Genomic DNA, 16,995 nt, shown 5'->3' on the forward strand with positions numbered 1-16,995 from the left:
TACTTGTAAAATAAATAGAGGACATAATCTTTGAATCAACATTGTCAATTTTATCAGACTCTTTGTAGAATCTTTTTTTTTTTTTTGTATTCTTTTGTTGCTGAGAAATGACCCTAGTTTGAAAGTAAGCCCCTTTACAATTCAAAGTTAGCAATAATAAAAAGAAGATGTAAAGTCAAATTTCACAAGCTAAAAATGCCATGATAATTATTCATTACTAAAATAAAGCTGAGGCTGGAGAAAGGAATCTGTTCCCACATCATACTTTTGCCCTTGCCAAATTAATTGCTCTTCTCACGCAAATACACACACATATAGTCTTACTAAAAATAATAAAATATTTCAATTCTAAAGGATACCTCTTTGGCAGATTGAAATCATGAGGTCTTTTTTTTTTTTTTTTTTTTAATGGTTCAAAAATATGTGTACTGACCTTGAGGACTAGTAATTAAAATCATTAGAAAAACCCAAGTAACTAGGTTTTTAGTTGTTCAGGTAAAATCACCCTGTCCCTGATGGTGGTGGTTGTGTGCCATCCAGTCAGTTCTGACTCATCGTGACCCTGTGTATGATTTTGAAAGCAGTAAGTCTTTACAGTAGCCTCATTTTTCTCCCAAGGAGCTACTGGTAGATTCAAACTGCTGGCCTTGTGCTTACCAGCTCAGCTCATAATGCACGACATATTTTATACAACACATGACAGATTCTTATGTGCTATAGGGTAAGCAACTGGACTATGAATCACAAGTTCGGTAGTTCAAACACCACGAGCCATTCATCGAGAGAAAGATGAGACTTTCTACTACTGTAAAGGTTTACAACCTCACAACTCTGTACGTGGTACTGAGTTGGAATCAACTAGATGGTACCTAACAACAAAAACAGCAGCATAATTGATAATCCCCTCAGCCAGTTCATCACTACCTATGCATAAGATTACTTGCTATGCAGAAGGGAAATGCTCAAGTTAATGGATGCTTATTCTATGAGTCAGAACTGACTCGATGGCACTAAACAACTATGACATTATTTATTCTTTCAACAAACACATTTTGTGGCGATAATAATGTAGGTAACAAAAGTGATATACAGAAGTATAAAACATGGTTTCAATCTGTACGAGACACTCACTGAATATAAGTAATTCTAGAACAATTTGAAAAACATGAAGAGGCTTCAAAATGTTCTTGGAAAAATCAAATTTTTCCATGAACTTTCAGAAGTCTCTGGTACTACATCAGAGGTTTGCAGTGTGCAAGAAGAGAATAAAGAAAAAAGTACCAAACTAGCTAGGATTAGCTGTGACTGTTTCATAGAGGATGTGGCATTTGACTTGAGTCTTTAAGAACTGAGGAGGAACTCTAGTTGAAGGGACCCTAGTAGTACAGTGGTAATAGCACTAAGCTGCTAACTGAAAGATTTCTGGTTCCAACCCACCAGATGCTCAGTGAAAGAAAGATGTAGCAGACTGCTTCTGTAAAGACCTACAGCCTTAGAAACCATATGGAGCAGTTCTTCTCCATCCAAAAATTTTTGAAATATTGTGAGATTTATCAAAATGTGACACAGAGACATGAAATAAGCACAAGCTCTTAGAGAAATGATGCCAAGAGACTTACTTGTCAAAGGGGTGTTCAAACTTTCAATTTGTAAAGAGTGTAATATCTGTGAAGTGCAGTAAAGTGAATCATAGTAAAGCAAGATATACCCGTATGTCTTAGATTACATATTTATATGTGGTTGTTGGCTGTTGTGTGCTACCAAGTCAGTTCTGACTTATAGTGACCCTATATATAGGGTTTTGGAAGCTGTAAATCTTTATGGGAGCATTTCCGGTTGGCTTACAGCTAGAGATTTAATATTTGAATGACCTGAGAGAGGGCAGTCTTGCTCATACTCACCCCAGGGAAGGTGTAGCATCATGCACACAAGGTTTTATGAGGTGGAACAATTAATACTGATCTGAGGAGTAGCTCAGCAGAAGGATTTCCCCAGTTTCAAACAGGAAACAGATGCAGTTGACTTTCAAGGATAGAGTCCATTTTGTTGTTCACCAGGTCGATGCTAAATAATTACTCATATTTTCCTGTGATTTTTAATTTTACTTTAGGTTATTGTTTCTCTGATTTTATTGGGTCTCATTACTTTATGTAAATAACTTTTTTTTTTTTTTTAATGATGCTTGACTTTGGGGTTTAGCCTTGAATTTGGCCTTCCTCCTACTTTTGTGGGAATTTCTACTCATGCCTCACCTAACAAGAGACAGCAACTCCAGCCATACAACAAAGCTACACTTGCACCCTGCAAAACCCCACCTATAGTGCAAGAGACAATACCAGCTACTATATATCAGAACCGTATATGTAACCTGCATCTGTTAAAAATACTTTAAAGAGACCTGCAAGAGCAGTGAACAGAGAATCCCATCTCCAGATCACACCCACAAGCCAGCAATTGGAGTGTACTTAAGAATACACCATCATACATTCATCTAATGAACACAAAAAACAACAGCACCACAGTGCCTAAATAGCAACAAAAAATTTCTGCTCACATCCAGAAACAAGATAGAGTGCTCAACAAACAACCAAAAAGAAAAACTAGGAATACTATTAGAGGGTGAAGAGGCTTTGGAATTGTCTGAAGGGGAATTTAGGAGAATGATATTGATGTTCATCCAAATGTTCCACAAAAAAGCAGAGGAAAATAAACCTTTACAGAAGAAGAAAGCCTCATCGTTCTCCTTAAAGAGTCGCTTGCAGATTCGAACTGCTGACCTTATGGTTAGCAGCCCAGCTCATAACCCACTATGCTACCAGGGCTCTTTATAATTGATATGTAGTTAAAAATAACTTTCAAGCTTTATAAGAAATGAAACAAATATCTGTAAATGCCTTTTTATTAGGATATCTTTTCCTCTAGGAAGCCTCTGCTGATAAACAGATTAAACATATTAAATGAGTGGCAAACATATTTTTAAATTCTTAAAAATGAGAGGAAAATGAGAGAGGAGACAACAAAAGATAGAATTCAACACAGTTTTGAAGCTGTACTTGGCATTAAGAGACATGTATCTTATAAGAGTGAAGAAACATATAACTGATAGATTGACACCAGGGGATAATGACAGGTATTAAGCTAATTTTTCCTGGAGAGACCCTAAGAAGCAGAGTCCTAAGAATGTTAATGATTCTGAAGAGCAGGGAGATGGGGTAAGATCAGGGCACAGAAATCAGGAGACAAAATAAAAATCTACAGAGAAGTGGTTGAAAGTCAAGTTTCTTTACAGCTACCCTATGCATTCAGGTATTTACTTTTCTTCTTCCACAAAGAAAACTCCACTCACCAGTTTATTCTCTGTAAAAACTGAATCCGAGTCATTTAAGAATTTTGACTCTGGACTGCTAACCTAAAGGTCGCAGGTCAAACCCATCAGCCACTCCTTAGAAATCCTATACAGGATCTCTGTGAGTCAAAACCCACTCAACAGCACATAACAACAGTCTCAGTGAGTCCTGATAAGACTCTGTAGGATACCAACTGGACTGGTAACCACAGTGTCTGCAGTTCAAATATACCAGTCACTCTCAGCAACCCTGTATAGGGTCACTATGAGTTGGAAACAGCTCCACAGCACACACCAGGCACAGTGGAAAGATGGGATACAAACCAGGTGAAAGTGATAATAAAATGAAATGTACACCCTCCATGGTGGAAGACTCTGCTTGTTTTCTTAGTTCTGCTTTCAAACAAGTTACTTATGAATCAGTTTAGACTCTTAAAGACCTTGTGAAGGGTTCCTGAGTAGCAGCTGGCTGACCTTGTGGTTAACAGTTCAGTGCTTATCCTACAGCACCATACCAGCATGCCCTCTCAAATGCCTTTCGTCAGATGGTTTTCTTTGGAAAAGCCTGAAAGGCCCAAAATAAAATACCTTCTATACTAACAAACAGAGATGCCCTAAAAACAAAAAACAAAAAACAAACACAGCTTGCCATCTGGTCACCCATAAGAAAGTACACTAATCAACAAGCCTCACCCTATCTACATAAAACTTCTAGTCAACTATTTTCAATGGATACTTACTGATGAAGATCAAAGATCACAGCCTTCAGTACGGATTACACATTGTAAATGTAACAAAAAACAAAAATCCTTACCACTGAACCAATAAGTAACACTATGATAAACAGAGAAAAGATTGAAATTGTCAAAGAGTTCATTTTACTTGGATCCACCATCAACACTCAGGAAAGCAGCAGTCAAGAAATCAAACAATGTATTATTGCATTAGACAAATCACCTGCACAAGAACTCTAAAGTGTTCGAGAGCAAAAGTATCAGTTTAGTACTAAAGTGCTTCTGACCCAAGCCATGGTATTTTCAATATCTTCATATGCATATGAAAGTTGAACAATAAATAAGGAAGACCATAAAAGCATTGATGCATTTGAGATATGGTGTTGGAGAAGAATATTAAAGGTACCATGGACTGCCTGAAGAACAAACAAATATGTTTGGAAGAGCAACCAGAATTCTCCTTAGAAGCCAGGATGGCCAGACTTCATCTCTCATACTTTGGACATGTTTTCAGGAGGGGCCAGTCCCTGTAGAAGGACGGCATGCTTGGTAAAGTGAGGGGACAGCGTGGCACTGTAGGATAAGCACTGGGCTGTTAACTGCAAGGTTGGTGGTTCAAATCTATGAGCCACTTCTGGGAAACCCTTATGAGGGTCATTATGACTCAGAACTAACTTGATGGCACTTAGTAACAACAGCACTGGCTACTGGTGTCTTGGTGTATAGCCTAAGCACTCAATTGCTAACCTCAGGGTTAGTGGTTCAAACCCATCAGCTGCTCTTTGGAAGACCCAAGGTTGCTATGAGTTGGAACAAACTCGATGGCACCTAACAGTGGCTGTTGATCGAGATTATTTCTTCCTATGTTTATTGGTCACCTGAATGTTTTCTTTGCTGAACTACCTGTTTGTATCCTTTGCCCATCTTTAAATTGGATTATTTGTCTTTTTATTGTAGAGGTGTTGTAGAGTTGATTCCAACTCTTAGTGATTACATATCACAGAGTAGAACTGCCTCAGAGGACTTTCTAGGACATAATGTTTAAAGGAATAGATTCTCCTGTCTTTCCTCCCGCAAAGCAGCTGCGTGGGTTCCAACTGCCAGCTTTTCAGTTATCAGCTGAGTACTTAACAGTGAGCTTCTATCAGCTCCTTGAACATGATAAATGTACTCTAATTATTTATATCATCTTTCACTTATTTCATTGGCGGCTTTTACAATTCCATATACAAATATTTATACCTTATTATTTCTATTTGGAGGGCCTATTGTTTGTTTGGGGTCCTAGTGTGGCACTATGGGTTTGTTTGATTTTGTTTGTTTGCTTATTTATTAATAATGGTTCTTTTACTTAAACAAAAAAAATACAACTGTTCATTGCTAGTGCATATAAAGACAGTTGAATATAGTATACTGGCTTTTTATCTGTGGCCTTACTAAATTCACTCCTAGAAGCTTTCTTGCAGACTTTTTGGATTTACACAGTAAATAATATCATCTATAAAAAGAAACAGTTTTATTTCTTTCCCATCTGTATACCTTTTATTTCCTTTTCATGTCTTATTGCACTGGATACTTCAATAACATGAAAAGAACATACATCCTTGACTTGTTTCTAGTCTCTGAAAGAAAACTTTCCATCTTTTACCATTAAAATATGTCAAATATGTTCTTAACTATTATTATTATTATTTTGGAGATGTCCTTTATGAGGTTGAAGAATTCCCCTGAGAGTTTGAATCCTGTATGAATATTGAATTTTTTCAAGTGCTCTCCTACATTTTTATTGTGCCAATATGGGTAATTACATTGATTGATTTTTTCAAGTGGCCAAAGAAGTTTCTAATCTCTGGCTAAGCCCCACATGATTGTTATATATTATTTTTTTAACATTTTGCTTGATGCAGTCTGGCTATTATCTTGTTGAGGACTTTTGTAGCTATGATCATAAAACATATTGGTCTGTAACAGTTTGGGCTGGTGTTGGTACCATAGTAATTTTGGTTCTATACAATGAGTCTAGGAGTGATCTTTCCTCTTCTGTTTTCTAGAAGTGATTGTATGAAAATGGTATTTTTCAGATATGCTTTGTCTTGTGCTACATTGGTTAAGGCACAGAATTAAAGTCTCCCCCAGATTTCTCCTCTCTCAAAATTTCCTTCATTGATTAAATTCTATTTCTTAAACTTCCTTTTCCAGATTCCTTTCCCATGGTTTCTCATAAAAGTTTGATTTCCAGGCTACATCACAGTTTGCACAACTGAGGCTATCACTGGGTGGGAGTGACTGTCATTGGTGGGGAAAGGGTGAGATTCCCCATATCCCTGAGACTACAGAGCTAAAGAACACTTTTGCTGATTCTCCTGGACTGAAAATTATTTCGTTTTAAGAGGAGTGGGTTAGGTGCCCTGTGACTAATAGCCCTCACAGAACAGCAACCAGAGATACAGTGGAAAAACAAACAACAAAGCAAAACAAAATGGGGATTACCCCCTCATGCTCTGGTTTACAAGAACTTTTGTTCTAGGTACTTTAGCCAAAAAGACGATTTCTGTCAGATTTTGCTTGTACTGAACACAGTCACACACTGGATTTGCTCTTGGTTTAAAGATGGAAGATAAAAACTTGCGCCCGGGTGGAGGTGGGGACGTGAGTTTGTTCGTGTTGGTGATGGATGAGAAACTTGTCCTGTTAGATTTGCCCTTCAAGTTTTGGCTCCCCGTTTGATCTGTCTGCCGTGGTTAACATTTCAGAGTCCAAAGGTAGTTGCTTTTGAAATTTGTCCAGAGGCTTTAGTAATCAGTGGGAGAGATAGGCTGTAATAGGCACACACCATCTTGGACAGAACAGGAAGTCCCCCACCACCATATTTATTCCATTGTCTTTCGCAACTTCTTTTTTTAGTCAAAAATCTTGAGAGAAAACATTCACAGCTAAATATTAACATGTAAAAAAATCTTTCCTTTCTTAATATAAATCAACGTTTTCCAAAGGCGAGATCCAAAGAGCAGGTATAGGCTGCCAAGCCATTAATCAAAATTATACGGATACCAAAGCAGTTAGTCTCCTGTGTGCATGTAACTGTGTGTGTAATTCCATTATACTTTTGGCAATGTACACACGTTAGTTACATTTCTATTTTGATTTAAAAATCTCTTTTATATTTGTTGTTGTGAAGTGCCTTCGAGTTGGTTCCAACCCATAGCAACCCTGTATAGTAGGGTTTCCGAGGAGCAGCTGGTGAACTTGAACTGCCGACCTTGCAGTTCAAACAGCTTTGCAGTCTGGCGCATTAACCCACAGCACCACACCAGGATTCTCTTTATTACCAGCATGCAAAATCAAATGTGAAGTCCTTCCAGAAAGAAATGCCAATAGACTGGATTTCCTTTTACTTCTAAAGCATTTAAAGTAATTTGGTTTCTATTAAGAAAGGTATTCCTTAGAGTTTTGTTTATTTTTGGTAAAATGCAGTTGTTGTTAAGTGCCTTCAAGTCAGTCCCAACTCACAGCAACTCTGTGTAGGGTTTCCAAGGAGCAGCTGGTGAATTTGAACCACCAATCTGGCAGTTAACAGCCCAGTGCTTATCCTACAGTGTCATACCAGAACTGAAATTTGACATGCATATATGTTAATAACATATACAGTTAGCATACAATTCTGATGATGTCAATGGAGTACATCTATTCCTGTTTGTCTTTAGCCTTAATGTATACCTTGCTTTAGATTATATTGTCTGTAGTATGGACAATGATGAATATTTCCCTTTTATAGAGTAACTAAAGATTCTATAACACACAAATGTAGAAATGTCAGCTGGACTCTTCTAGTTTTATAGGCTGCTCATCTGGAAACAAACTGTTTTTACATTGCATTTTCCATACTTGTCATATTATCATCAGCTACTTTTATATCCCCAAAGAATACTAACTACTGATCGATAGCCCAGACATGTCTGGCCATGGCCTACATGTGCCCTGAGTAGTTCATTTATTTGCTTTGGTGGATTTGCTAGAGTGGAATTTAATCAATAGCTAATTCATTAATTCTGGTCCTTGAGAATGTACAGACTACACTGGATGAAGATGGCTGGCTAGCTCTGGCTTTGACTGAAATATGACAAACACTACAGCTGACAGCTTCACTGGGCACTGGACTGCCTGTGAATTTTACTTATTTATTCGCCATAAATGGATAAGCAAAAGAAGAACATAAACAAGAAAAAGATTTTATTACATTACTGCCAGTGTTTCAAAATGTATGATTTCCAGGCATGAGGCTCAAGGGAAGGCAGAGAGAGAACTCAGATCATGTCTTTTATTGCCTTTAATTGGAAGCATGGCAGCTTTCTGAGTTCCAAACCAGTTTGGGGCTGTATTATTGATGAGAAGTCTGAGGTATAAAGTCTTTGTAGCATTCACAAATAATTGTTTTAAAATTTGCCTCAAGGCACTGAATAACATAAATGGCATTTTTCACAGCACCTTTTCAGAAGTCTTTATTTGTGATCGCCTCATAGCCTAGGTCTCTGTAACTGCAAGATAGACCACTATCATTGGCCTTAAAGCCTCCTATATTTGAAAATTACATAGCTTGGAGTCGAGTATGGCACAAGCAGTCACAGTTTGGTGGGAAAAAAAAGTTTTTCCTCACCAAATCTGAGGTGAAATTGGATATCAGGAATTGCTTTTATCCTTGATTTTCCCTTCCTGAGTTTTCCAGTGGCTCATAGCTTGTGTTCTGAAGTTAAAATTTTACATCTTTTTTTCTTTTAAAGAGTATTTTTTTAATAGGGGGAATGTTAGGCAATGGGTAGCAAAATATCCAATCACCTTTTCTTCACCCATATTCTAAATTCCCTCACCCAACAATATGGAAAGTTAGGGAGATAAATGACAGCATTCTAATGTGCTTTTGTAGAAAAGTCTGGACTCTTACTTTGGAGTGGGGTTTTCTGAATATTTAAAGGATATGGGAAAACCTTGAATTAGACCATTTGGAATGTATTTAGTTCTGTTATACAGGTCCAACAATTGTCCTATGATCATAATTAATGAGGAATCCGCAGAAGGAAGAGTTTTGAGATGTGGATCAAGGCCTTATAATAATTGCAACAAATATACAAGCCGTCTATGAAACCATTCTCTTGTAGGTGACATGGGAATATCTATCTAGAGTGATATCACAGAAAGTTCTGTGTTCATATGTACAAGAAAATACGTTAATAATTTTCTTTTTTGGGTAGCTTATTAAAATGTCAAGGTTTATCTTGACTGATGCCTTTTAATGTAACTATCGGGGATTAATTGAATTCCTAATATGTGATGTCACTTGAAATTCGGATAGTGCCCAGCATGCCCGCAAGTATCTATTCCTTTTTAAAATGAAAGGTTTAGAAACGACATTACTTTGCACAGTAGCAGATAAGTGACTAACATAAGTTAATATGAAGAGTTGATAATAAGATCTTTGAAATATAGGAATATAGCTCATGTGCACTTGCTTTGTTCCAAAGTCCCCACTAAAATTTAAATGTTAATGGTATCTTACAACTATGTGCAATTGCTTAGTTGTTCTAGTTGGAAATTCTAGAATTACAAATTGGAATTAATCATGATGGTCAGAGTTCTACCTCTTTTGGGATAAACAAAGAGAACAAAAATAATGATTATTTTATATTTACTTAAATTTTTTCAAACAGTGAGTTTTCGTTACCAAACTGAAAGACAAAAATCATGTCCATATCTCTGAGGTTATGTTAAAAACTTAAACAAACTAATTTATGCTTATAGAGCTTATGAAGAAATTACTAAAGGTAGTACAGGTGTTGGTGGCACTTAACAACAACATTCTAGCAAGTAGATCAATGTGCAGAATTGAAGTTCTCTGACATTAACTTGAGAGTACTTTTCTTCAACGTTGTCTTCTCTCTAAATAGCTTTACCTTATGATCTCATTCATTACAGTAAGTGAAATACTAATACATCATTGCATTAGTAAAGTTTGGGTCAGATTTTATGCCCTCATTATATACAAACCCCAAAAAGTATACTTACATTTATAATGAGCTTGTGACTCAAATTTAGAGTCATGCACCTTCTTTAAGAGCGTGATAATATAAAGGTATTTGTTATAAGACTTATCAATCCTGGGGTGGCGCTGTAGGATAAGTACTGGACTGCTAACCACAAGGCCAGCAGTTCAGACGCACCAACTGCTCCTCATAAGCCCTAAAAAAGGTTGTTAAGAGTCCGAACCAACTTGGCAGCACTTAACAACAACATAGTACTAACAGCAAAGCATACCTGATTATACTATTTAAATATTATTGGGGAAAATCTGTTTATATGTGTCAAAAATGAAGAAGCATCTCCACAACATAGCTGTTAGATCTAATAGAAGAATTCTGCAAAGGTACAGGGTACACGATCAATATACAAAAATCAGTTGGGTTCCTTTACACTAAAAAGGAGAATTCTGAAAAGGAAATCAATAAAGCAACGTTACTTAAAATTACCACCTAAGTTGTAAATTCATAGGAAGAAGCCTAACCAATAAACCATAAAGACCTATACAGTGAAAACTATAAATCTTTACAGCAAGAAACGAACATACATCTACTCATGTTCTTAGTAGGAGAACTTCAGTCTGTAAGAACTTGAGATCAGAAGAACAAGATGATGGCTAGCTACCTCTGCTAGCAACTCTGAGAAGATAACTACCTGGCAAACTCACTGGAAGAGATTTGTAGTTGTGCCCATTCCAAAGAAAGATGACCCAACGAAAAGCAGAATTCATTGGACGATATCATTGCTATCCCATATGAGTAAAGTTTTACGAAAGAAGATGCAAAAACCGTTGCAATCATACATTGACGCAGAACTTCCATAGGTTCAAGCCAGATTCAGAAAGAATGTGGAATGAGGGGTATCATTGCTGACATCAGCTGGATCTTGGCTGAAAGCAGAGAATACCAGAAAGATGTTTGCCTGTGCTTTATTGAATATGCAAAAACTTTTGATTATGTGGATCATGACAAGCTATGGACAACATTGAAAAGTATGAGTATTCTGAAACACTTAATTGTGCTCATGAGAAACCTGTACATAGAACAAGAGGCAGTTGTTCAAGCATAACAAGGGAACACCAAATGGTTTTAAATTAGGAAAGGTGTGCGACAAGATTGCATTCTTTCATCATACTTATTCAATCTGTGTGCTGAGCAGATAATCCAAGAAGCTGGATTATATGAAGAAAACCATGGCATCAGAATTGGAGGAAGACTCATTAACAATTTGTGATGTGCAGATAATACAACTTTGCTTGCTAAAAGTGAAGAGGACTTAAAATACTTACTGAGGAAGATCAAAGACCATAGCCTTTTGTATGGATTGCATCTCAATGTAAAGAAAACAAAAATCATGACCACTGGATCAATAAACATCCATATAAAAAGAGAAAATGTTGAAATTGTCAAAGACTTCATTTTGCTCAGATCAACCATCAACATTGATTGAAGCAGCAGTCAAGAAATCAAGTGCATTGGGCCAATCTGCTGCACAAGACCTCTTTAAACTGTTAAAGAGCAAAAATATCAGTTTGAGGACTAAGGTGCACCTGACCGAACCACATTTGCATGCAAAAGTTGCACAGTGAATAAAGAAGACCGCAGAAGAACTGATGCATTTGAGTTATGGTGTTGTAGGAGAATATTGGACTTCTGCTGTGGTGCTGCTGATTAATGTGGTAAACTGCAAAGTCAGTTTGGGCCGTAAAGGTGTGCGCTTCCAACTCACCAGCTGCTCGCCGGAGACCCACAGGGTCGCTATAAGTCGGATCCTGACTCGATGGCACTTAGCAACAACAACAAGGAGAATATTGAAAGTACCAAGGACTGCTCAAAGAACAAATAGATCTGTGTTGGAAGTAGTGCAGTCATAGTGCTCCTTGGAAGCAGGATGGCCAGACTTTGTCTCTCATACTTTGGAGATATTTCCAGGAGGGATCAGTCACTGGAGAAGGATATCATGTTTGGTAAAGTGGAGGGCCAGAGAAAAAGAGGAGGACCCCCTAGCGAGATGGATTGGCACAGTGGCAGCAGCAGTGGGCTCAAACATAGTAATGATTGTAAGGTTGGCTCAGGACAGGGCAGTGTTTCATTCTGTTGTGCATAGGGTTGCTATGAGTTGGCACCAAACAACAAGTCTGAACGGGGCTCACACTAGGAAGTCCTAGATAGAGTGGGAGAGGAATGTGGGACAGAACTCAAAATCATAAAAATGATCAGGTTTATTAGTCTGATAGAAACAAGTGGAGCCCAAGTCTATGGCCCTTGTTGTTAAGTAATGCCTGCCTAGTGAATTCTAATGCATAGTGACCCTGAATAGGGTTTCCATGGAGCGACTGGTGAGCTTAAACTACAGACACTACAGTTCAAACCGACCTGTGGTTAAACCGACCTTGCAGACCAGCACATTATATATATATATATATATATATATATATATATATATTACAAAGAATACAACCTTGTCGCACACCTTTCTTAATTTTAAACCATTCAGTGTTCCCATGTTCTGTTCGAACAACTGCCTCTTGGTCCAGGTGCAAATTCCTCATGAGCACGATTAAGTGTTCCAAAATACTCATACTTCGCAATGTTGTCCATAGCTTGTCATGATCCACACAATCAAAAGCCTTTGCGTAGTCAATAAAGCACAGGTAAACATCTTTCTGATATTCTCTGCTTTCAGCCAAGATCCATCAGACATCAGCAATGATATCCCTCGTTCCATGGCCACTTCTGAATCCAGCTTGAACCTCTGGAAGTTCTATGTCAATGTATTATTGTAGCCATTTCTATATTACCTTTAGAAAAACTTTATTCACATGGGATATCAAAGAGATTGGCTGATGCTTTCCGCATTCCATTGGGTCACCTCTCTTTGGAATTGGCACAAATATGGATCTCTTCCATTCAGTCGGCCACATAGTTGTCTTCCAAATTTCTTGACAGAGATGAGTGAGTGCCTCCTGTGCTGCCTCACTTTCTTGAAAGATTTCAGTTTTGATTCCATCAATTCCTGGTGCCTTGTTCTTTGCCAATTCCTTCAGTGCACCTTGGACTTCCTCATTCAGTATCATTGGCTCTTGATCATATGCTACATCTTGAAATGGTTGAATATTAACCATTTCCTTTTGGTACAGTGACTTTGTGTATTCCTTCCATCTTGTCTTGATGCTTTGTGCATCATTCAATAATCTGCCCAGAGAATCGTTTAATAATGAAAGCTGAGGCTTGAATTTTTTCTTCAGTTTCTCCAGCTTGAGAAATGTTGAGTGTGTTCTTCCTTTTTGGTTTTCTGATTCCAGATCTTTGCACATTTTGTTGTAATATTTGGCTTTATCTCATCGAGCTGATCTTTGAATTTTCTGTTCATCTCTTTTACCTCCTCATTTCTTCCATTTGCTTTAGCATCTCTAACTGGAGAGCAAATTTCAGTGTCTCTTCTGACATCCATCTTGACCTTTTCCTTCTTTCTTGTCTTCTCAATGACTTTTTGCTTTCTTCATGTATGGTGTTCTTGATGTCATCCCACAACTCTTCTGCTCTTTGGTCTTTAGTGTTTAATGTATCAAATCTGTTCTTCAGATCTCTAAATTCAGTTGGGATATATTTAAGTTCATACTGTGGCTCTCGTGGACTTATTTTCATGTTCTTCAACTTCAGTTTGAATTTATATATGAGTAATTAATAGTCTGTTCCACAGTCTGCCTCTGGCCTTGTTTTCACTGATGATATAGAGCTTTTCCATCATCTCTTTCCACAGATGTAGTCGGTTTGATTTCTGTATATTCCATCTGTTGAGGTCCATGTGTATAGTCGTCACTTATGCTATCTAAAGAAGATATTTGAAATAAACAAATCATTGGTTTTGCAAATTCTATCATGCATTCTCCAATATCATTTCTGTCACCAAGACCATATTTTCCAACTACTGATCCTTTGTCTTTGCTCACAAGCTTTGCATTCCAATCACCAGTAATGATCAATACATCTGATTGCATATTTGATCGATTTCAAATTGAAGAAGTTGGTAGAATTCTTCTATTTCATCCTCACAGGCTTTACTGGTTGGTGCATAAATTTGAATAATAATGGTATTAACTGGGCTGCACTGTAGGCGCATGGATATTATCCTAACATAGGGTTGTACCTCATGACTGATCTGGATATGTTGTTTTTTTTTTTTTTTTGACGATGAATGCAACACCATTCCTCTTCAATTTGTCATTCCTGGCATAGTAAACCATGTGGTTGTCAGATTCAAAATGGCCAATATCAGTCCATTTCAGCTCACTAATGCCTAAGATATGGATGTTTATGTGTTCCATTTCATTTTTGACAACTTCCAATTTTTCCAGGTTCATACTTCATACATTCCATTTTCCGATTGTCAAAGGATGTTTATAGCTGTTTCTCTTCACTTTGAGTTGTGCCCCATCAGCAAATGAAGGTCCCATGGGGTTTTCTCCCATGGCTTTACTCCAGTCATGTCATCATGGTCAACTCTACTTTGAGGAGGCAGCTCTTCCCCAGTTGCATTTTGAGTACCTAACAACCTGAGGGCCACATTTCCTGGCACTATATCTGACAGTGGTTCTCTGCTATTCATAAGTTTTCAGTGACTAAATATTCGGAATTAGTTCATTACTCTTTCTTGGTAGTCTCTCTTTGTCTGGAAGCGCATATGAAACCTGTCCACCATGGGTGACCCTGCTGGTATTTAAAATATCGGGGGCATAGCTCTCAGAATCACAGCAACTCACAAGCCACCGCAGTATGACAAACTGATAGACCAGTGGTGGCTGTTTGGTTTTATGTGGAAACTGTCACTTTAAATTTTGAGGAAATCTGTGCACATGCATAGTAGAACCCTCCAGGGGTGGGGGTGGGGTGTCCATTCGCTCAGGAATCCCCTCTAGTCACCAGAATGGAGGTGCGCAGAGAGCAAGAGACCAATAAATGGACACACACACACACACACACAAAAAGAATGTCCACACCCGTATCTCCGTGGTTCTGTCAGGTGTTCATGGCTGTTCTGATCCTACCTCTGCTTGTTCTCTCTGGGAATAGCTGAGCACCTTGAATTAGAACGCAATGGATTTCTTGATTCTGCTACAAATTCCCTTATCTGTAAGCCTTTCAAGCTTCTAAATATTCCTTTATATGTTGTTTAGAGTTCTAGCACCATCCCCTGAACTGGCTTGGTCCAGTATTCTGTGTTGTTGGTGACAGAGCTCCTCACTGCACGTCTACCCCACGTTGCAACCCATATACATATGCAACATATTAGAAATATGTTTGCATATTTTATGATATGCATATAAGCTACTAACTGTGTGTGTGTGTCTATTTGAAGTTTTCCCAGTAAGAGAAAATTATGTTTTCCCATCATAAAAATTATTTTGACTGGAAACTCTCATTTTGCTGCTACATATTAATTAGGAAGTTGATGAAATAAACCTGATGACCAATCTGGAAGATTAATTGAAAGGTAGGTGAGGATAATAGCAGCAGTGTTAAATGTTGTATTTTCAGAAGTATTGACTATTCTTTCTCTCGTTACAGATCCCTTCAAATTGACTGGGTATCTCCTGTGAGGCCAAATGGCATCATTCTTGGATATGCTCTTTCCCGGAAAACATGGTATCCATGCTCTGTAGCCCGGAAGTTGATGAAGAACAACAGTGATGTGTGCATGGGGGTGAAATGTCAAAAACCAGAGACTATCTGTGGAGACATGTGCTGTTCTCCTGAAGCTAAGGTAAATCTTTTTAAACTAGTCAGTGAAATATGCTTTTCTCAATAAACATTCCAGGTAAAATGACTTGCTTCTTAAACCACCATTTATCATAGTCACTACTTCCTCTACTCTATCAAGAAGAACCCATAGAGATGTAAGGATGCTTATAAAAAATCCTATCATCCTCATGAGCATTTTAACCACCTCATTTTTCATCACCTTCACAGGAAATATTAGTTTATTGGAATATAAGGAACCTCCCCAATTCATATCTGATTGAGTGACTTGAATTTTTTTTTTACATCAAATCCATTCACCTAAAAATGTGTATATGTCTACCTGACACAGGTGAGAAATTGTGGATAGGACCTTTTGTGGTTTGTCATAAGTATTTTTATATTATGGTCATTTGCAGATTAATGCTTATATTAATTGCCGTTTAGGTATCAGATCAATAGGACAGCCAGACAGAGGAGTTTGTAAATCACTTTTATTGACAAATGATGAGGAAATCCTTATTTGAAGGTAAGATTTCATATAATGAAGTAATAATGTTTCTGTTTGTCAACAACAGCATCATATATTCAATGGCAAAAACTACTTATAAATTCATAAGATTCACTGCAAAAGAACACAATTATTAAGGAAGTGAGCTACTGAAATGATCTGGAATGAAAGGCAAACTATTACGACTGACATGAGTGTGGCAGTGGTTAACATCTAAAAAATGTCATAAATCTAGTAGCACTGACCAGTTATACATATGTGTGTGAGTGTACATATACGAAGGGGCTTCAAAAAGCTTGTGGAAAAATTACATTATCTTTAAATCTATTTTTCCATTAATTTTTTGGAGCTCCCTACCACTCCTCAGAAATCCCTATACTGCATTGCTATGGGTCGGAACCGACTTGACAGCACTTAACAACAATGTGTAGAGTCCTGAGGTCCTAATTTGCTGGACTGCAAAGTCGGTTTGAACCACAAGGGCAGCAGTTCAAGCTCACCAGTCGCTCTTTGGAAACCCTATACCCGGTTGCTATGGGTTAGAACCCAACTCCATAGCACTTAACAACAACAATGTATGTATATGATAGCAGTATA

At 37.6% G+C, this 16,995-nt stretch overlaps 1 protein-coding gene across 1 annotated transcript in view; it reads left to right on the top strand.

The window, feature by feature from the left end:
• The window catches only part of USH2A (Usher syndrome 2A (autosomal recessive, mild)), a 1,370,557-nt gene that overhangs the window by 1,043,558 nt on the left and 310,004 nt on the right, over window positions 1–16,995 (top strand). Inside the window, 1 exon segment of the mRNA XM_006834191.1 lies at window positions 15,717–15,912. Within this exon segment, the coding sequence (XP_006834254.1) occupies window positions 15,717–15,912 (196 nt within the window).

This window comes from Chrysochloris asiatica, unplaced genomic scaffold, assembly GCF_000296735.1.
Source record: "Chrysochloris asiatica unplaced genomic scaffold, ChrAsi1.0 scaffold00009, whole genome shotgun sequence".
Lineage (NCBI taxonomy): Eukaryota > Metazoa > Chordata > Mammalia > Afrosoricida > Chrysochloridae > Chrysochloris > Chrysochloris asiatica.